At 33.9% G+C, this 18,995-nt stretch overlaps 2 protein-coding genes and 1 long non-coding RNA gene across 4 annotated transcripts in view; 2 read left to right on the top strand and 1 right to left on the bottom strand.

Annotated features, from left to right (window-relative positions):
• LOC133636153 (tubulin epsilon and delta complex protein 1-like) overlaps positions 1-18,995 on the bottom strand; it is a 118,259-nt gene that overhangs the window by 35,704 nt on the left and 63,560 nt on the right. Inside the window, exons 3-7 of one of the 2 annotated variants that reach the window (XM_062029879.1) lie at positions 11,061-11,100; positions 10,896-11,000; positions 5,980-6,006; positions 5,818-5,856; positions 5,631-5,740 (exon numbers count right to left, since the gene is read on the bottom strand). In XM_062029879.1, the coding sequence (XP_061885863.1) occupies positions 5,631-5,636 (6 nt within the window). In that variant the 5' untranslated portion in view covers positions 5,637-5,740; positions 5,818-5,856; positions 5,980-6,006; positions 10,896-11,000; positions 11,061-11,100. The remainder of the gene's footprint in view (positions 1-5,630; positions 5,741-5,817; positions 5,857-5,979; positions 6,007-10,895; positions 11,001-11,060; positions 11,101-18,995) is intronic. The other variant, XM_062029880.1, reaches the window with a different exon arrangement.
• LOC133636155 (uncharacterized) lies at positions 13,317-14,758 on the top strand. Its single transcript, XR_009822179.1, has 3 exons — positions 13,317-13,392; positions 14,284-14,486; positions 14,563-14,758. It is a non-coding gene; the product is annotated as an uncharacterized LOC133636155 (long non-coding RNA).
• The window catches only part of LOC133636152 (alpha-1-antitrypsin homolog), an 11,913-nt gene continuing 9,134 nt past the window's right edge, over positions 16,217-18,995 (top strand). The window contains exon 1 of the mRNA XM_062029874.1: positions 16,217-16,380. Within this exon, the coding sequence (XP_061885858.1) occupies positions 16,330-16,380 (51 nt within the window). The 5' untranslated portion in view covers positions 16,217-16,329. The remainder of the gene's footprint in view (positions 16,381-18,995) is intronic.

Here is an 18,995-nt window from a genome sequence, read left to right as displayed (position 1 = left end):
TAAGTTAACCATTGAGTATAACACAATGGTGAGTAAGTTAACCATTGAGTATAACACACAATGGTGAGTAAGTTAACCATTGAGTATAACACACAATGGTGAGTAAGTTAACCATTGAGTATAACACACAATGGTGAGTAAGTTAACCATTGAGTATAACACAATGGTGAGTAAGTTAACCATTGAGTATAACACACAATGGTGAGTAAGTTAACCATTGAGTATAACACACAATGGTGAGTAAGTTGGTGATGAATCTCAGTGCCCCGTGGTACACACTATCCAGCTTGTGGAGACTAGCATTCATGTACAACACATCTCCATAGTCAATAACAGGTAAAAAGGTTGTTTCCACCAATTTCTGTTTCACAGTAAAAGAAAAACAAGACTTGTTTCTATAATAAAATCCCAGTAAAAGTTTCAGTTTTTTTTTACAACATACTGAATGTGCTCCTTAAAACTCAAGTGGTCATCAATTAAAAATCCTAAATATTTAAAAGCAGATACTAACATAATTTGTTGCCCATTTCTTGTTCAAATGTTGTCACACAGTGCTGATCTTACACTTTTTGATGTGGTAAAGAACATACACTTTGTTTTCTCTGCATTTAAAAGCAGTTGAAGATAGCAAAGTTGTTCTTGTAGTCTGTCAAGTGCATGTTGTAGATATTTAAAGGCCTCAGCAGGAGTGGGTGCTGTGCAGTATATGACAGTATCATCAGCATAGAAATGGAAAGTTGACTTCGAAATATTCTGTCCAAGATTATTTATGTAAATAGTGAATAATAATGGGCCCAACACAGAAACTTGAGGGCAGTACGTCCGAGGAGGAACCTTCTATCTGAACAGCCTGAGTTCTACTTGTGAGGTCATTTGCAAACCATCCAACTGCATGCTGAGAAAAAACAATAGCTGAAAGACGTTTGATTAAAATGACATGATCAACAGTATCAAATGCCTTTGAAAAGGCACTTACTACTAAAAGACAAGTTGTCTAGTATGTTCGCTATTTTATTTAAGGACTAAATTACAATAATAAACATATGTTTAATCTACCCTAAGTTTTTGTGTTCAAATAAAGACAATAATGACATTTCTGTGGTCCCCTTTATTTAGAAAAGTACCGAAAAGTATCAATATACATTTTGGCACCAGTACCAAAATATTGGTATTGGGACAACACTAGTCAATTGTGTATTTTACATCAATAAAATAGAAGGTTTCCTGTTAATACATTAACATTTGTAGTTTATTGTGTGAATGTATCAACACAAAACCTTCTATTTTATTTATGTAAAATACACAATGGACACTATGTAGTAATGTTATGTAAACGTGTTTAATACGCGTTTAATATATGTAGCGCTAGATTTGACCACTATATGGCAACAACGCTGCACCTTAGGTTTAATTGTGTGCAATGTTTGCTGTGGATATGCGTAAACGTCTGTAGTTTATTGTGTGAATGTATTAACACAAAACCTATTTTATTTATGCAAAACACACAATGGACACTATTTAGTAACGTTATGTAAAAGTGTTTAATATGTGTTTAATACATATAGCGTTAAATTTGACCACTATATGGCAAAAACGCTGCACCTTAGGTTTAATTGTGTGCAATGTTTGCTGTGTCGTTTATTGTGTGAATGTTTTGACATGAAACTTTCTATTTTATTTATGTAAAATACACAATGGACACTATTTAGTAACATTATTTAAAGGCGTTTAATATATGTAGCGCTAGATTTGACCACTATATGGCAACAACGCTGCACCTTAGGTTTAATTGTGTGCAATGTTTGCTGTGGATATGCGTAAACGTCTGTAGTTTATTGTGTGAATGTATTAACACGAAACCTATTTTATTTATGCAAAACACACAATGGACACTATTTAGTAACGTTATGTAAAAGTGTTTAATATGTGTTTAATACATATAGCGTTAAATTTGACCACTATATGGAAAAAACGCTGCACCTTAGGTTTAATTGTGTGCAATGTTTGCTGTGTCGTTTATTGTGTGAATGTTTTGACATGAAACTTTCTATTTTATTTATGTAAAATACACAATGGACACTATTTAGTAACATTATTTAAAGGCGTTTAATATATGTAGCACTAGATTTGACCACTATATGGCAACAACGCTGCACCTTAGGTTTAATTGTGTGCAATGTTTGCTGTGGATATGCGTAAACGTCTGTAGTTTATTGTGTGAATGTATTAACACGAAACCTATTTTATTTATGCAAAACACACAATGGACACTATTTAGTAACGTTATGTAAAAATGTTTAATATGTGTTTAATACATATAGCGTTAAATTTGACCACTATATGGCAAAAACGCTGCACCTTAGGTTTAATTGTGTGCAATGTTTGCTGTGTCGTTTATTGTGTGAATGTTTTGACATGAAACTTTCTATTTTATTTATGTAAAATACACAATGGACACTATTTAGTAACATTATTTAAAGGCGTTTAATATATGTAGCGCTAGATTTGACCACTATATGGCAACAACGCTGCACCTTAGGTTTAATTGTGTGCAATGTTTGCTGTGGATATGCGTAAACGTCTGTAGTTTATTGTGTGAATGTATTAACACGAAACCTATTTTATTTATGTAAAACACACAATGGACACTATTTAGTAACGTTATGTAAAAGTGTTTAATATGTGTTTAATACATATAGAGTTAAATTTGACCACTATATGGCAAAAACGCTGCACCTTAGGTTTAATTGTGTGCAATGTTTGCTGTGTCATTTATTGTGTGAATGTTTTGACATGAAACTTTCTATTTTATTTATGTAAAATACACAATGGACACTATTTAGTAACATTATTTAAAGGCGTTTAATATATGTAGCGCTAGATTTGACCACTATATGGCAACAACGCTGCACCTTAGGTTTAATTGTGTGCAATGTTTGCTGTGGATATGCGTAAACGTCTGTAGTTTATTGTGTGAATGTATTAACACGAAACCTATTTTATTTATGCAAAACACACAATGGACACTATTTAGTAACGTTATGTAAAAGTGTTTAATATGTGTTTAATACATATAGCGTTAAATTTGACCACTATATGGCAAAAACGCTGCACCTTAGGTTTAATTGTGTGCAATGTTTGCGGTGTCGTTTATTGTGTGAATGTTTTGACATGAAACTTTCTATTTTATTTATGTAAAATACACAATGGACACTATTTAGTAACATTATTTAAAGGCGTTTAATATATGTAGCACTAGATTTGACCACTATATGGCAACAACGCTGCACCTTAGGTTTAATTGTGTGCAATGTTTGCTGTGGATATGCGTAAACGTCTGTAGTTTATTGTGTGAATGTATTAACACGAAACCTATTTTATTTATGCAAAACACACAATGGACACTATTTAGTAGCGTTATGTAAAAGTGTTTAATATGTGTTTAATACATATAGCGTTAAATTTGACCACTATATGGCAAAAACGCTGCACCTTAGGTTTAATTGTGTGCAATGTTTGCTGTGTCGTTTATTGTGTGAATGTTTTGACATGAAACTTTCTATCTTATTTATGTAAAATACACAATGGACACTATTTAGTAACATTATTTAAAGGCGTTTAATATATGTAGCGCTAGATTTGACCACTATATGGCAACAACGCTGCACCTTAGGTTTAATTGTGTGCAATGTTTGCTGTGGATATGCGTAAACGTCTGTAGTTTATTGTGTGAATGTATTAACACGAAACCTATTTTATTTATGTAAAACACACAATGGACACTATTTAGTAACGTTATGTAAAAGTGTTTAATATGTGTTTAATACACATAGCGTTAAATTTGACCACTATATGGCAAAAACGCTGCACCTTAGGTTTAATTGTGTGCAATGTTTGCTGTGTCGTTTATTGTGTGAATGTTTTGACATGAAACTTTCTATTTTATTTATGTAAAATACACAATGGACACTATTTAGTAACATTATTTAAAGGCGTTTAATATATGTAGCGCTAGATTTGACCACTATATGGCAACAACGCTGCACCTTAGGTTTAATTGTGTGCAATGTTTGCTGTGGATATGCGTAAACGTCTGTAGTTTATTGGGTGAATGTATTAACAGGAAACCTATTTTATTTATGCAAAACACACAATGGACACTATTTAGTAACGTTATGTAAAAGTGTTTAATATGTGTTTAATACATATAGCGTTAAATTTGACCACTATATGGCAAAAACGCTGCACCTTAAGTTTAATTGTGTGCAATGTTTGCTGTGTCGTTTATTGTGTGAATGTTTTGACATGAAACTTTCTATTTTATTTATGTAAAATACACATTGGACACTATTTAGTAACATTATTTAAAGGCGTTTAATATATGTAGCGCTAGATTTGACCACTATATGGCAACAACGCTGCACCTTAGGTTTAATTGTGTGCAATGTTTGCTGTGGATATGCGTAAACGTCTGTAGTTTATTGTGAGAATGTATTAACACGAAACCTATTTTATTTATGCAAAACACACAATGGACACTATTTAGTAACGTTATGTAAAAGTGTTTAATATGTGTTTAATACATATAGCGTTAAATTTGACCACTATATGGCAAAAACGCTGCACCTTAGGTTTAATTGTGTGCAATGTTTGCTGTGTCGTTTATTGTGTGAATGTTTTGACACGAAACCTTCTATTTTATTTATGTAAAATACATAATTAACATTATTTAGTAGCATTATGTAAAGGCGTTTAATACATGTAGCGCTAAATTTGACCACTATATGACAACAACGCTGCACCTTAGGTTTAATTGTGTGCAATGTTTGCTGTGGATATGCGTAAACGTCTGTAGTTTATTGTGTGAATGTATTAACACGAAACCTATTTTATTTATGCAAAACACACAATGGACACTATTTAGTAACGTTATGTAAAAGTGTTTAATACATATAGCGTTAAATTTGACCACTATATGGCAAAAACGCTGCACCTTAGGTTTAATTGTGTGCAATGTTTGCTGTGTCGTTTATTGTGTGAATGTTTTGACGTGAAACTTTCTATTTTATTTATGTAAAATACACAATGGACACTATTTAGTAACATTATTTAAAGGCGTTTAATATATGTAGTGCTAGATTTGACCACTATATGGCAACAACGCTGCACCTTAGGTTTAATTGTGTGCAATGTTTGCTGTGGATATGCGTAAACGTCTGTAGTTTATTGTGTGAATGTATTAACACGAAACCTTCTATCTTATTGATGTAAAACACACAATGGACACTATTTAGTAACATTATGTAAAGGCGTTTAATACGTGTTTAATACATGTAGCGCTAAATTTGACCACTGTATGGCAAAAACACTGCACCTTAGGTTTAATTGTGTGCAATGTTTGCTGTGTCGTTTGTATGAATGTTTTGACACGAAACATTCTATTTTATTTCTGTAAAATACACAATGAAAACTTTTTAGTAACGTTATGTATCAAACGACTTTACATAACATGACTAATTCATCACTAGAACCCCGAGTGTTGTGGAAATAGCTACAACGGACCAAGGTCCGCTTTGTTTCCCTAAATTGAAAAAGGTGTGATGATAAACATCTGCTGGAAATGGACTCACTCGCATTTGGGTATTTTGTTGAGAGTGTTGTCCAGCTTCTCGATGGGGGGGATCTGATTGTACAACTTGACCACTGTGGCCTCAGCGCACTTCTCCCCGGTCTTCTCCTCCTGGACGCAGACACACAAGTTGCATTCAGCAGATTTATAAATATGTACTATTTTATATATTATATTATTATATATACCCATTTGGCCAGTGCATCTTTTACTGTTGTTCCTTTAGCCTGCACACGGGACAAACAACATATTATTATTATTATTATTATTTGACTTACTGCAGAAATTACGTTTTTAATGGAAATAAATGTCTAAATGTGCAATGGACATATTAGAAAACAAGCACTCACCGCCATGTTGATCCACTATTCCGGTTGCTATGACAATGGGAGTAAACAAAAAAAATAATCAGCGCATGCGCAGTTTCTGGAAGGTTGGGGATGTATATAGGTAAAATACGTATATTTTAAAATGTATTTAACAGTATTTAAAACATGGTTATAGTACGTGAAAAACAAATAATGTTCAAGTATCCAAGAAACAATACACATATTGGGTCAATATGGTGACAGGATCGATATAAGTTCTCTCCGAAACATAGAAACATATTCTTCCATTTTCGGGTTTAGTCGGGACTCCTGCTGACGTTTTGAGACATCTCCTACAACTACAGCACCAAAATTGTTCTGCTGAAGCAAGTCCGTTTTTTGAATCTTTTTACGACATTTTAGCAAAATATTTTTTTTTCGTAAAATATGCATTTTCTTCCATTTTCGGGTTTTGTCGGGACTCCTGATGACGTTTTGAGACATCTCCTACAACTACAGCACCAGAATTGTGCTGCTGAAGCAAGTCCATTTTTTGGAATTTTTACGACAGGGTCCCCCCTTACGACATTTTAGCAAAACATTTTTTTCGTAAAATGTGCATTTTCTTACATTTACGGGTTTAGTCGAGACTCCTGATGACGTTTTGAGACATCTCCTACAACTACAGCACCAGAATTGTGCTGCTGAAGCAAGTCCGTTTTTTGGAATTTTTACGACAGTGTCCCCCCTTACGACATTTTAGCAAAAAAATGTTTTTCGTAAAAAATGCATTTTCTTACATTTTCTTACATTTGTAGGTTTTCTCGGGACTCCTGATGACGTTTTGAGACATCTCCTACAACTACAGCACCAGAATTGTGCTGCTGAAGCAAGTCCGTTTTTTGGAATTTTTTTACGACATTTTGCAAAATATTTTTTTTTCGTAAAATATGCATTTTCTTCTAATTTCTTCCATTTTCGGGTTTAGTCGGGACTCCCGATGACGTTTTGAGACATCTCCTACAACTACAGCACCATAATTGTGCTGCTGAAGCAAGTCTGTTTTTTGAAATTTTTTTTGTGAAAAAAAGATTCCAAAAAAAGCATTTTATGCCATTTTTAGGTTTTGTCGGGACTCCTGATGACGTTTTGAGACATCTCCTACAACTACAGCACCAGAATTGTGCTGCTGAAGCAAGTCCGTTTTTTGGAATTTTTACGACAGGGTCCCCCCTTACGACATTTTAGCAAAAAATGTTTTTCGTAAAAAATGCATTTTCTTACATTTTCTTACATTTACGGGTTTAGTCGGGACTCCTGATGACGTTTTGAGACATCTCCTACAACTACAGCACCAGAATTGTGCTGCTGAAGAGAGTCCGTTTTTTGGAATTTTTACGACAGGGTCCCCCCTTACGACATTTTAACAAAAAATGTTTTTCGTAAAAAATGCATTTTCTTACATTTTCAGGTTTTGTCGGGACTCCTGATGACGTTTTGAGACATCTCCTACAACTACAGCACCAGAATTGTGCTGCTGAAGCAAGTCTGTTTTTTGGAATTTTTACGACAGGGTCCCCCCTTACGACATTTTAGCAAAAAATGTTTTTCGTAAAATATGTATTTTATTACATTTTCTTACATTTTTAGGTTTTTTCGGGACTCCTGGTGACGTTTTGAGACATCTCCTACAACTACAGCACCAGAATTGTGCTGCTGAAGCAAGTCCGTTTTTGGAATTTTTTTAAGACATTTTGCAAAAATATTTTTTTTCCGTAAAATATGCATTTTCTTCTAATTTCTTCCATTTTCGGGTTTTGTCGGGACTCCTGATGACGTTTTGAGACATCTCCTACAACTACAGCACCAGAATTGTGCTGCTGAAGCAAGTCCGTTTTTTGGAATTTTTACGACAGGGTTCCACCTGAAGACATTTTAGCAAAAAATGTTTTTCGTAAAATATGTATTTTATTACATTTTCTTACATTTTTAGGTTTTTTCGGGACTCCTGGTGACGTTTTGAGACATCTCCTACAACTACAGCACCAGAATTGTGCTGCTGAAGCAAGTCCTTTTTTTGGAATTTTTACGACAGGGTCCCCCCTTACGACATTTTAGCAAAAAATGTTTTTCGTAAAATATGCAGTTTCTTACATTTTTAGGTTTTGTCAGGACTCCTGATGACGTTTTGAGACATCTCCTACAACTACAGCACCAGACTTGTGCTGCTGAAGCAAGTCCGTTTTTTGGAATTTTTACGACAGGGTCCCCCCTTACGACATTTTAGCAAAAAATGTTTTTCGTAAAATATGCATTTTCTTACATTTTCTTACATTTACGGGTTTAGTCGGGACTCCTGATGACGTTTTGAGACATCTCCTACAACTACAGCACCAGAATTGTGCTGCTGAAGCAAGTCCGTTTTTTGGAATTTTTACGACAGGGTCCCCCCTTACGACATTTTAGCAAAAAATGTTTTTCGTAAAAAATGCATTTTGTCACATTTTCTTACATTTACGGGTTTAGTCGGGACTCCTGATGACGTTTTGAGACATCTCCTACAACTACAGCACCAGAATTGTGCTGCTGAAGCAAGTCTGTTTTTTGAAATTTTTTTTGTGAAAAAAAGTTTTCCCAAAAAAAGCATTTTATGCCATTTTTAGGTTTTGTAGGGTCTCCTGATGACATTTTAAGTAATCTCCTACAACTACAGCACCAGAATTGTGCTGCTGAAGCAAGTCCGTTTTTTGGAATTTTTACGACATTTTAGCAAAAAATGTTTTTCGTAAAATATGCATTTTCTTACATTTTTAGGTTTTTTCAGGACTCCTGATGACATTTTGAGACATCTCCTACAACTACAGCACCAGAATTGTGCTGCTGAAGCAAGTCCGTTTTTTGGAATTTTTACGACAGGGTCCCCCCTTACGACATTTTAGCAAAAAATGTTTTTCGTAAAATATGCATTTTCTTACATTTTCTTACATTTACGGATTTAGTCGGGACTCCCGATGACGTTTTGAGACATCTACTACAGCACCAGAATTGTGCTGCTGAAGCAAGTCCGTTTTTTGGAATTTTTACGACAGGGTCCCCCCTTACGACATTTTAGCAAAAAATGTTTCTCGTAAAATATGCATTTTCTTACATTTTTAGGTTTTTTAGGGACACCTGATTACGTTTTAAGACATCTCCTACAACTACAGCACCAGAATTGTGCTGCTGAAGCAAGTCCGTTTTTTGGAATTTTTACGACATTTTAGCAAAAAATGTTTTGCGTAAAAAATGCATTTTCTTACATTTACGGGTTTAGTCGGGACTCCTGATGACGTTTTGAGACATCTCCTACAACTACAGCACCAGAATTGTGCTGCTGAAGCAAGTCCGTTTTTTTGAATTTTTCGACATTATATATATATATATATATATAATGAATATATATGTATATACATATACATATATATACACACACATGTATATATATATATAATATATATATATGTATATATATGTATATATATATATATATATATATATATATATATATATATATATATATATATATACATATATATATATTGCATTCTATTTTAGTTACTTTATTGAGTTTACAACCCCCTGGTGCTGTTTTGTACTGTTTTTGTACTTTTTTTGTATTTATGTTGATTATTATTATTTCTCAATTGTTTGTAAATATTGTAATTTATAAATAAAGGTTAATAAAATAAAATAAAAATAAACAAAAAAACAAAAAAAACAGTTTTAAATGTGTCCCTTGGATTAAAAAAAGGCTTTCGATTGATGATTGTTGCGTTTAAAGCAGGGGTGTCCAAACTTTTCCCACTGAGGGCTGCACACGGAAAAATTAAAGCATGTGGGGGCCATTTTTGATATTTTTCATTTTTAAACCATAACAAAATATATGCATTTTTTATTCATTTTACCTTTAGGGGTCCCGGGGACCATAAAGGGTCTCAGTCATTAAAATGTTAAAAATAAGTCAGATTATTATTTTTTTAAAATTATTTAACGCTTACCGTAAATCTCTATATCAACTTCAAGTTGACAAAAAGTAATACAAATTTAAAAAAAAATGTTTTATGGCTTTCTGTCAAAAACAACTTAGTTTTTTTTTATAGTAACACTGAAATGTGCAGTATTTAGTAATTAGAGCCCTAAAAGATCAATAATGCAGGACACCATCGATTTGAATGATTTCATATTTTTGAGTAATCACAGTGAAAAGATAAATAAAAAATCACTAAATATATTTGGGATCCAAAAGGTGCCCCACTCATAATGTGATACCATTTTATTAGGTTTTTCTTTTACTTTCAACACTTAAGTTACGGGATCAACTTCAGATATATCTGTCGATTTTATGCTGGAACAATAATTTTGTTAGTTTTATGCGCTTTTGTCAAAGAAAACTTTGATGTTTGTATATTGCTACTACACAATATATGCGATATTTACCACATAAAACATTTTAAAGTGAAATATTTGAAGTAATTGGAGCCCTGAAAATAATTCATTATAACATAGATTTTTTGTCATAATTTTTTTTTTTTGAGCAATGGCAAAAAAAGAAAAATAAAGAAAGAAAAAAAAACAGCCTGCATGGCAGCTTTTGTGTCAACATTGCAACTTTTTCTCGTTAGATTTCACCTCATTCCACTTTTTTTAATGTTCTTTTTTATTTTTTACAATAGTATTTCCAGAATGTGTGGCGGGCCGGTAAACTATTAGCTGCGGGCCGCAAATGGCCCCCTTTCCGCACTTTGGACACCCCTGGTTTAAAGTGATAGTAGGTGGTAAAGAAAGGCAGTGGTAATAAAAAAAGGGCCGATACCGATATACGTCAAAATGCCAAGCCGATAATCAGTCGATCTCTAGTCTGTATTACTTACAGGATGTCAAGAAATGCTATGTTAGTGAGCCGTGAGTTGACATCATACCTGTGCTGATCACCACCTTATCGTCGGTCACGACTTGAACCCCACCACTGGCCTTAAAGAACCCTCCTGTATCTCTCAGCGCTGAGAACGCCACCATAGCTCTGCCTGCATGATGACACAGGCGTGTCAGGTCATAGGTCAACTTTATCCGTATTTATCACTTACCTGCTGCTGCCTTCAGCGTAGTCACAGTGGATTGCAGACTCTACAGGAGAACATTTTCCTAGTCAGTCTGATCAATTTCTCTCATTAATATATACATATAAAGTGTAAAAATGTGTTTTTACCTCAATTGTATTTTTGATGTCAGCAACTTCTCTATTAGGATTGTTTATCTGAGCGTTTTTACTTGTGTGTCATATCATGTATGATACAAGCAGTCCTGCAGAGAGTTGACTTGTGTGGGATATCATGTGTGACAAAAGCAGTCCTGCAGCGTTTACTTGTGTGTGATATCACGTGCGGTACAAGCCGTCCTGCTGCGTGTTTACTTGTGTGTGATATCATGTGTGATACAAGCAGTCCTGCAGCGTGTTTTATATATGTATGATATCATGTGCGATACAAGCAGACCGTGTTAAGTTGTGTGTGATATCATGTGTGATGCAAGCAGGCCGGCAGCGTGTTTTCTTTGCGTGTGATATCATGTACCATACGAGCAGTCCTGCAGAGTGTTTACTTCTGTGCGATAGCATGTTTACTTATGTGTGATATCATGTGCGATATAAGCAGTCCTCCAGAGTGTTTACTTGTGTGTGGTATCATGTGCGATACAAGCAGTGTGTATATTGTACATATTACATATTGTTCTGAAGGTGTCTGTTACTACATCAGTGTTTCCCACACATTCATTTATTTGTGGCGGCCCGCCACAAAAGAATTACGTCCGCCACAAATAAATTAAAAAAAAAATATATATACAGCCTGTATATATTTTTTTGTCCTGTCCAGCTTCTCAGGCAAATCATATAGTTGATGTAGATGCCCATATAGGCTGTTCAGATTTACTTTACAAAAGAGAAGTATAGGATACTTCTCTTGTTGCCTTATTTGTATTTGACCACTACTGTTTTTTGTTTATTTGTTACTGACTGTGGCAGGACACCTCTGCCTCTGTTTCACTTTATGTTGCTGGTAAATAATATGGTTGTAGTAGTAGGCTAAAGTTAAATTATTTAGTATGCACTAATTAAAGGGGCAGAGCTTTAAGAGACATTTTAGCTTTTATATTTTATAAGATATATTTTTTGTAAGAACCACAATTAATAAATATATTTCAGTGAATAACTTATAGTTCAAATCTGTATATAAATATGTACATAAAGTGTTGTAATTATATTGTAAAATGGATGGATGGATGGATGGACGTTTAAAACAAAATTGTTATTATTAATTAGTAAGTATACATTTTTTGAGCCTTTTTAGAGAAAATCATATTGTAGTAAATTTTGCAAATTACTCGATGATGTCATGGTGACCACGCCCATAGCCACGCCCCCGCCGCCACAGGTATCTTGGCGGTTTATGGGAAACACTGTACATTATACATATACTTGCAGTGTGTATATTGTACATATTACATATTGTTATGAAGGTGTCTGTTGCTACATTATATATATATATATATATATATATATATATATATATATATATATACTTGCAGTGTTATACAACATTGTATATTGTTATGAAGGTGTCTGTTACTACATTATACATATACTTGCAGTGTGTATATTGTACATATTACATATTGTTATGAAGGTGTCTGTTAGTACATTTTATATATATATATATATATACTTGCAGTGTTTATATTGTACATATTACATATTGTTATGAAGGGTTTTGTTACTACATTATACATATACTTGCAGTGTGTATATAAAACATATTACATATTTTTATGAAGGTGTCTGTTAGTACATTTTACATACATACATATATATATATATATATATATATATATATATATATATATATATATATATATATATATATATATATATATATATATATATATATATATATACTTGCAGTGTTTATATTGTACATATTACATATTGTTATGAAGGGTTTTGTTACTACATTATATATATATACATGCAGTGTGTATATAAAATTCATTTTATTATAATAAAATTATATTGCTGGAGGGTTTGTCATGTCTGTGTTCATGTTTTTGTTTGGCCATGTGCTGTTTTGTTTTTTGGACACTTCCTTAGTTCCTGGTTTCACTTCCTGGTTTTGTTTTGTTTCCATGGTTACTCATTAGTTTCACCTGTTCCACGTTTGGACTCACACACACCTGTCTCACGTTTTCACATTGTCATGTCACGCACCTGTTCACAGTTAGTCACGCACCTGTTTTCACTTATCATGTCACTATATAGGCTTTTCTGTTTCTGTTGTTCGTGCTGGCGACATCTGTCAAGACTTGGTCTGTGGCGTGGTTTGTTCTCCCGTGGCGCAAAGGAATTGGACCATACGTGGCGTGCAGGTGAGGACATGTTTAATCTTTTAACTCAAACAAAAAGGTATAAACAAAAAGCGCTCACCGCAGAGGAAAACACTTGACTATGACAAAACAAAAGGCGCGCACAATGGCGGAGAACTATGAACATTAAACAAAAACTTACGTGACAAGGAACTGTGAACATGGCATGAATGTGTGATGTCGCCAGCACGAACAACAGAAACAGAAAAGCCTATATAGTGACATGATAAGTGAAAACAGGTGCGTGACATGACAATGTGAAAACGTGAGACAGGTGTGTGTGAGTCCAAACGTGGAACAGGTGAAACTAATGAGTAACCATGGAAACAAAACAAAACCAGGAAGTGAAACCAGGAACTAAGGAAGTGTCCAAAAAACAAAACAGCACATGGCCAAACAAAAACATGAACACAGACATGACAGAGTTTTGAAGTTGTTTTAGAGACTTTGAAGGCTACAACGGTGACTCCTACTCGCCACATCTTCCAAGTGTTTTTTTGTCATCTTTAAAATCCCAATGAATAAAAAAGACACGTGTGTTCTTGTCTCTCATAATGACCGTGAATGATCGGCACAATTCCCCCCCAAAAAGTGCAGTTCCCCTTTAAAGTATGCATATTTTAATTGAACGTGTAGTTTTCCGTTCGCCCACATGATGGCACTACAGCATCACCTGCACGTTCATGTTTTCAGAGAATCCCTCTTTTGCTGCGGCGTGATTATGACATTGATTTGATTTCACTTAAACGAGCACTCTGATATTTCACACTAGTTTCTCCTTTTGATTGTTAAATACCGTATGATCGTCAATAATTGCAGACCTCCCTGCAATTATTGACTTTATAGCGTGTGTGGAAATGGTCATAATAATTTGACGTGACATATGATCCGCAGGTCAAACAAGAGTCTGTCTTCATAGTGTGTACACAGACGTGTTATATAAGGGGTCACAATCGATGTTGACCGGCGTGTCTTTAGGAGGACGTGGGCAGGGGGACGAGCACACACGCAGCGTTGTTTGCTTGGAGCTCAGCCCCTGGGTCAAAAGCTCATCCCTGGAGATCAACAGACTTTGAGCGGCACCTCACAAAAAACATGTATGTTGTTCCCTGGACTTTGTGGCATGTGTACATGTGGCTTTTTTTGCTGGACGAGTTCTCTTTGTTCCGACAGCCTGAGAGTCCGTGAATGCGTCGTGACTGGTGAGCGAGGGGGACGACGGAGTGCGAGTTTGAATGTTGTTGTTTCAATCGATCGATTGTTGATCTTTTGTGTGTGACGTCACTGACTACAATCTCTGATGTGCGCTGGAAGAGATCACAATGTTGGAGATTAGTCACGTGAGTCAGGATGCTGGCCGACACATCCACCCATCATCCATCCTTCCCTCCAACTATCATCCACCCAACCATCACATATCCATCTATCCATCCATCCATTTGTCCTTCCACCCACCATCTATCCTTCCTTCCAACTATCATCCACCCAACCATCACATATTCATCTATCCATCCATCCATATATAATTTAGCATCCATCCGTTCTTCCACCCATCATCCATCCTTTTCCACCTTCAAGGCACTCAAAGCGCTCTGACACTATTTCCAAATTCACCCATTCACACACACATTCACACACTGATGGCGGGAGCTGCCATGCAAGGCGCTAACCATGACCCATCAGGAGCAAGGGTGAAGTGTCTTGCTCAAGGACACAACGGACGTGACGAATTTGGTAGAAGGTGGGGATTGAACCAGGAACCCTCGGGTTGCTGGGACGGCCACTCTCCCAACCGCGCCACGCCGTCCCACATCTATAGTAGTTTTGTAGATTAATTTGAATATTGATTTTTTTGACACCCCTACCAAAGATTCACAGCCCTATTAAAAACTTATTCGTAATGATTTATTATATATATTTTTTTAATTATAAAAAAATTGATTTGGCTGTGAATCGTTTTTTTTGTGCACCTCTAGTACCGTAGATCAGTGATCCCAAACCACTGGGCCGCGGCCCGTTACCGGTCCGATTGGTACCGGGCTGCACAAGAAATAAAAAAATAAATAATATATATATTTTTTTATTTTTTTTAAATTAAATCAACATAAAAAACACAATATATACATTATATATCAATATAGATCAATACAGTCTGCAGGGATACATTCCGTAATCACACATGATTGTATTTCTTTATGGAAAAACAAAAAAAAACAAAAAAAAATCCCCCCCCGGTCCGTGGGACATATTTTCAGGCGTTGACTGGTCCCCAGCTAAAAAAAGGTTGGGGACCACTGCCGTAGATCACAAAAAACAAAACAAAAAAACAGGAATTCACTGTAATTGCAAAAATGGTGTTAGTTTGTGTTACTTTACAATTTTTTAAACCCATTCTCAACCATCAGACCAAAGCTATATCTCACTTTGAATGGAAGAATAAACAAAGAAAATGACACCATGAATTGATTAACGTGGACCCCGAATTAAACAAGTTGAAAAACTTATTGGGGTGTTACCATTTAGTGGTCAATTGTACAGGATATGTACTGTACTGTGCAATCTACTAATAAAAGCTTCAATCAATCAATCAATCACACGCTGACCTCACTTTGAGCTAGTCTGGCCCGAACGGAGCTTGCATACGTTCAATTTGGATCCGACCCAACTTTGGGGGAGAAACATGCTTCCAACGCCACACAGAACTCATCACTGACATTTTGATACTTTTGCAGTCCATGCCTGTCAATCATGTTCCTCAAATCTGCCTGCACATTTAAAGGATGTTTTCTAGTGTGGATGAATCAAAGTACGAGATGATTGCATCAAAGCGTCCCTCTCTTGTACATATGAGTTGCGTTACTTCGGTGAAGACCATCCAGACGAGATAACGGATTAATCTTTAACCGGCGTGTCACGTGACTCGCACCGCCAGCGTATAAAATGGGGGAAAAAATCCGTCCATCTTTCCGCAGGAAAAGGCGTCACTCTCAGGTAAGCAATAGCACGGGTATCTTCAAAATACAAGAGCAGAAATGTACGTATGTGCAGGTTTTCCAGAATAATCATTTAAATAAATTGCATTATTTATCCGTAATTAATCTTAAAGACCTTTTAAATTCTTTGTGTGCAAATTAGTGAAATGTACCTCCGAAATAGGGCTGCAGCTCTCGGATATTTTAGTAATCTATCCGTTAAATTGTTCGATTAATCAAGTAGTCGCTAATACACACTTTTATAGCCCTGTGTGCGTAAAAAATAGATTTGTATCTGAATCGTGATTGTTATTCATCCAGTGGTCAAATCAATTTGTAATTTAAAAAAAATTGAATATAAAAAAAATAGAATAAAAATAAATTATATATATATGGGGTACAGTATGGATCCTGCAGCTGGCTGCAGGGGGCGGCAGGAAGACGATCCTGTCGCTGCTCCACCACCCAGAGATGTTCCGGGATTAAAGGAGCGAAACATCCGTGAAAGGTGGCTCCCGGCTGATGACCCTGCAGCCAGAACCACATGGCACTGGTGCGTCAGGCAGTAATGCCCTGCAAGTGTTAACTTGTGCTTACATCTATATATATATATATATATATACACATATATATATATGCATATATCTATATATATACACACATATATATATATGCATATATATATATATATATATATGCATATATATATATATATATATATATATATATATGCATATATATATATATATATATATATATATATGCATATATATATATATATATATATATATATATATATATATATATATGTATATATGTATATATGTATATGTATATATGTATATATGTATATATATATGTATATGTATATATATATGTATATATATATGTATATATATATGTATATATATATGTATATATATATATATGTATATATATATATATGTATATATATATATATGTATATATATATATATATGTATATATATATATATATGTATATATATATATATATGTATATATATATATATATATATATATATATATATATATATATATATATATTAGGGATGTCCGATAATGGCTTTTTTGCCGATATTCCGATATTGTCCAAATCTTAATTACCGATACCGATATCAACCGATACCGATATATACAGTCGTGGAATTAACAAATTATTATGCCTAATTTGGACAACCTGGTATGGTGAAGATAAGGTCCTTTTTTAAAAAAATTAATAAAATTAAATAAGATAAATAAATTAAAAACATTTTCTTGAATAAAAAAGAAAGTAAAACAATATAAAAACAGTTACATATAAACTAGTAATTAATGAAAATGAGTAACATTAATTGTTAAAGGTTAGTACTATTAGTGGACCAGCAGCACGCACAATCATGTGTGCTTACGGACTGTATCCCTTGCAGACTGTATTGATATATATTGATATATGATGTAGGAACCAGAATATTAACAACAGAAAGAAACAACCCTTTTGTGTGAATCTTCTGTTTTTTTTATGTTGATTTAATAAAAAACCCAAACCCCCCCCCAAAAAAAACTGATACCTATAATAAAAAAAACGATACAGATAATTTACGATATTCCATTTTAAAGCATTTATCGGCCGATAATATCAGACATCTCTAATATCAGACATCTCTAATATATACACAATATATATATATATATATATATATATATATATATATATATATATATATATATATATATATATATACACACATATATATACATATATACACACATATATTAATATATATACATATATACATACATACATACATACATACATATACATATATACATACATACATACATACATATATATATATACATATATATATATATATATATATATATATATATATATATATATATATATATATATATATATATATATATTTGAAAGGGACAAGCGGTAAAAAAAAATATATATATATATATAATACACAGTATATAGTTGCTCAAAAAGATGACAATTGAAACATGTCAGGTAAAAATTCCATCGAATATACCGAAAATATTGTCTGATTTAAATAACATTTCAAAAGTATATAAATATTCATATATACATATACACACACATACAGTACAGGCCAAAAGTTTGCACGGACCTTCTCATTTCAATGCGTTCTCTTTATTTTCATGACTATTTACAACTATTTAGTAGATTGTCGGTGAAGGCATCACAACTATGACACCTGTGAAGTGAAAACCCTTCCAAACATATTGTTGGGTGTTGTGGCCAAACAGCTCAATCTTTGCTTCATCTGACCACAGAACTTTCCTCCAGGTCTTATCTTTGACCATGTGATTACCACATGGATGTATCTATTACTAGATTACTACAATTATATATAGATTACTACAATGATTACTACAATAATAGATGGATTACTGTATTACTACATGAATTGATGTATTACTAGATTACTACAATGATATATAGATTACTACAAGGATATATAGATTACTACAATAATAGATGGATTACTGGATTACTACATGAATGGATATATTAATAGATTACAATGATTATATAGATTACTACAATAATAGATGGATTACTGGATTACCACATGAATGATATATTACTAGATTAAAATGATA

The sequence above is a fragment of the Entelurus aequoreus genome, linkage group LG20 (genome assembly GCF_033978785.1).
Source record: "Entelurus aequoreus isolate RoL-2023_Sb linkage group LG20, RoL_Eaeq_v1.1, whole genome shotgun sequence".
Taxonomy (NCBI): Eukaryota; Metazoa; Chordata; class Actinopteri; order Syngnathiformes; family Syngnathidae; genus Entelurus; species Entelurus aequoreus.
This window is presented reverse-complemented; position numbering and strand designations above follow the sequence as displayed.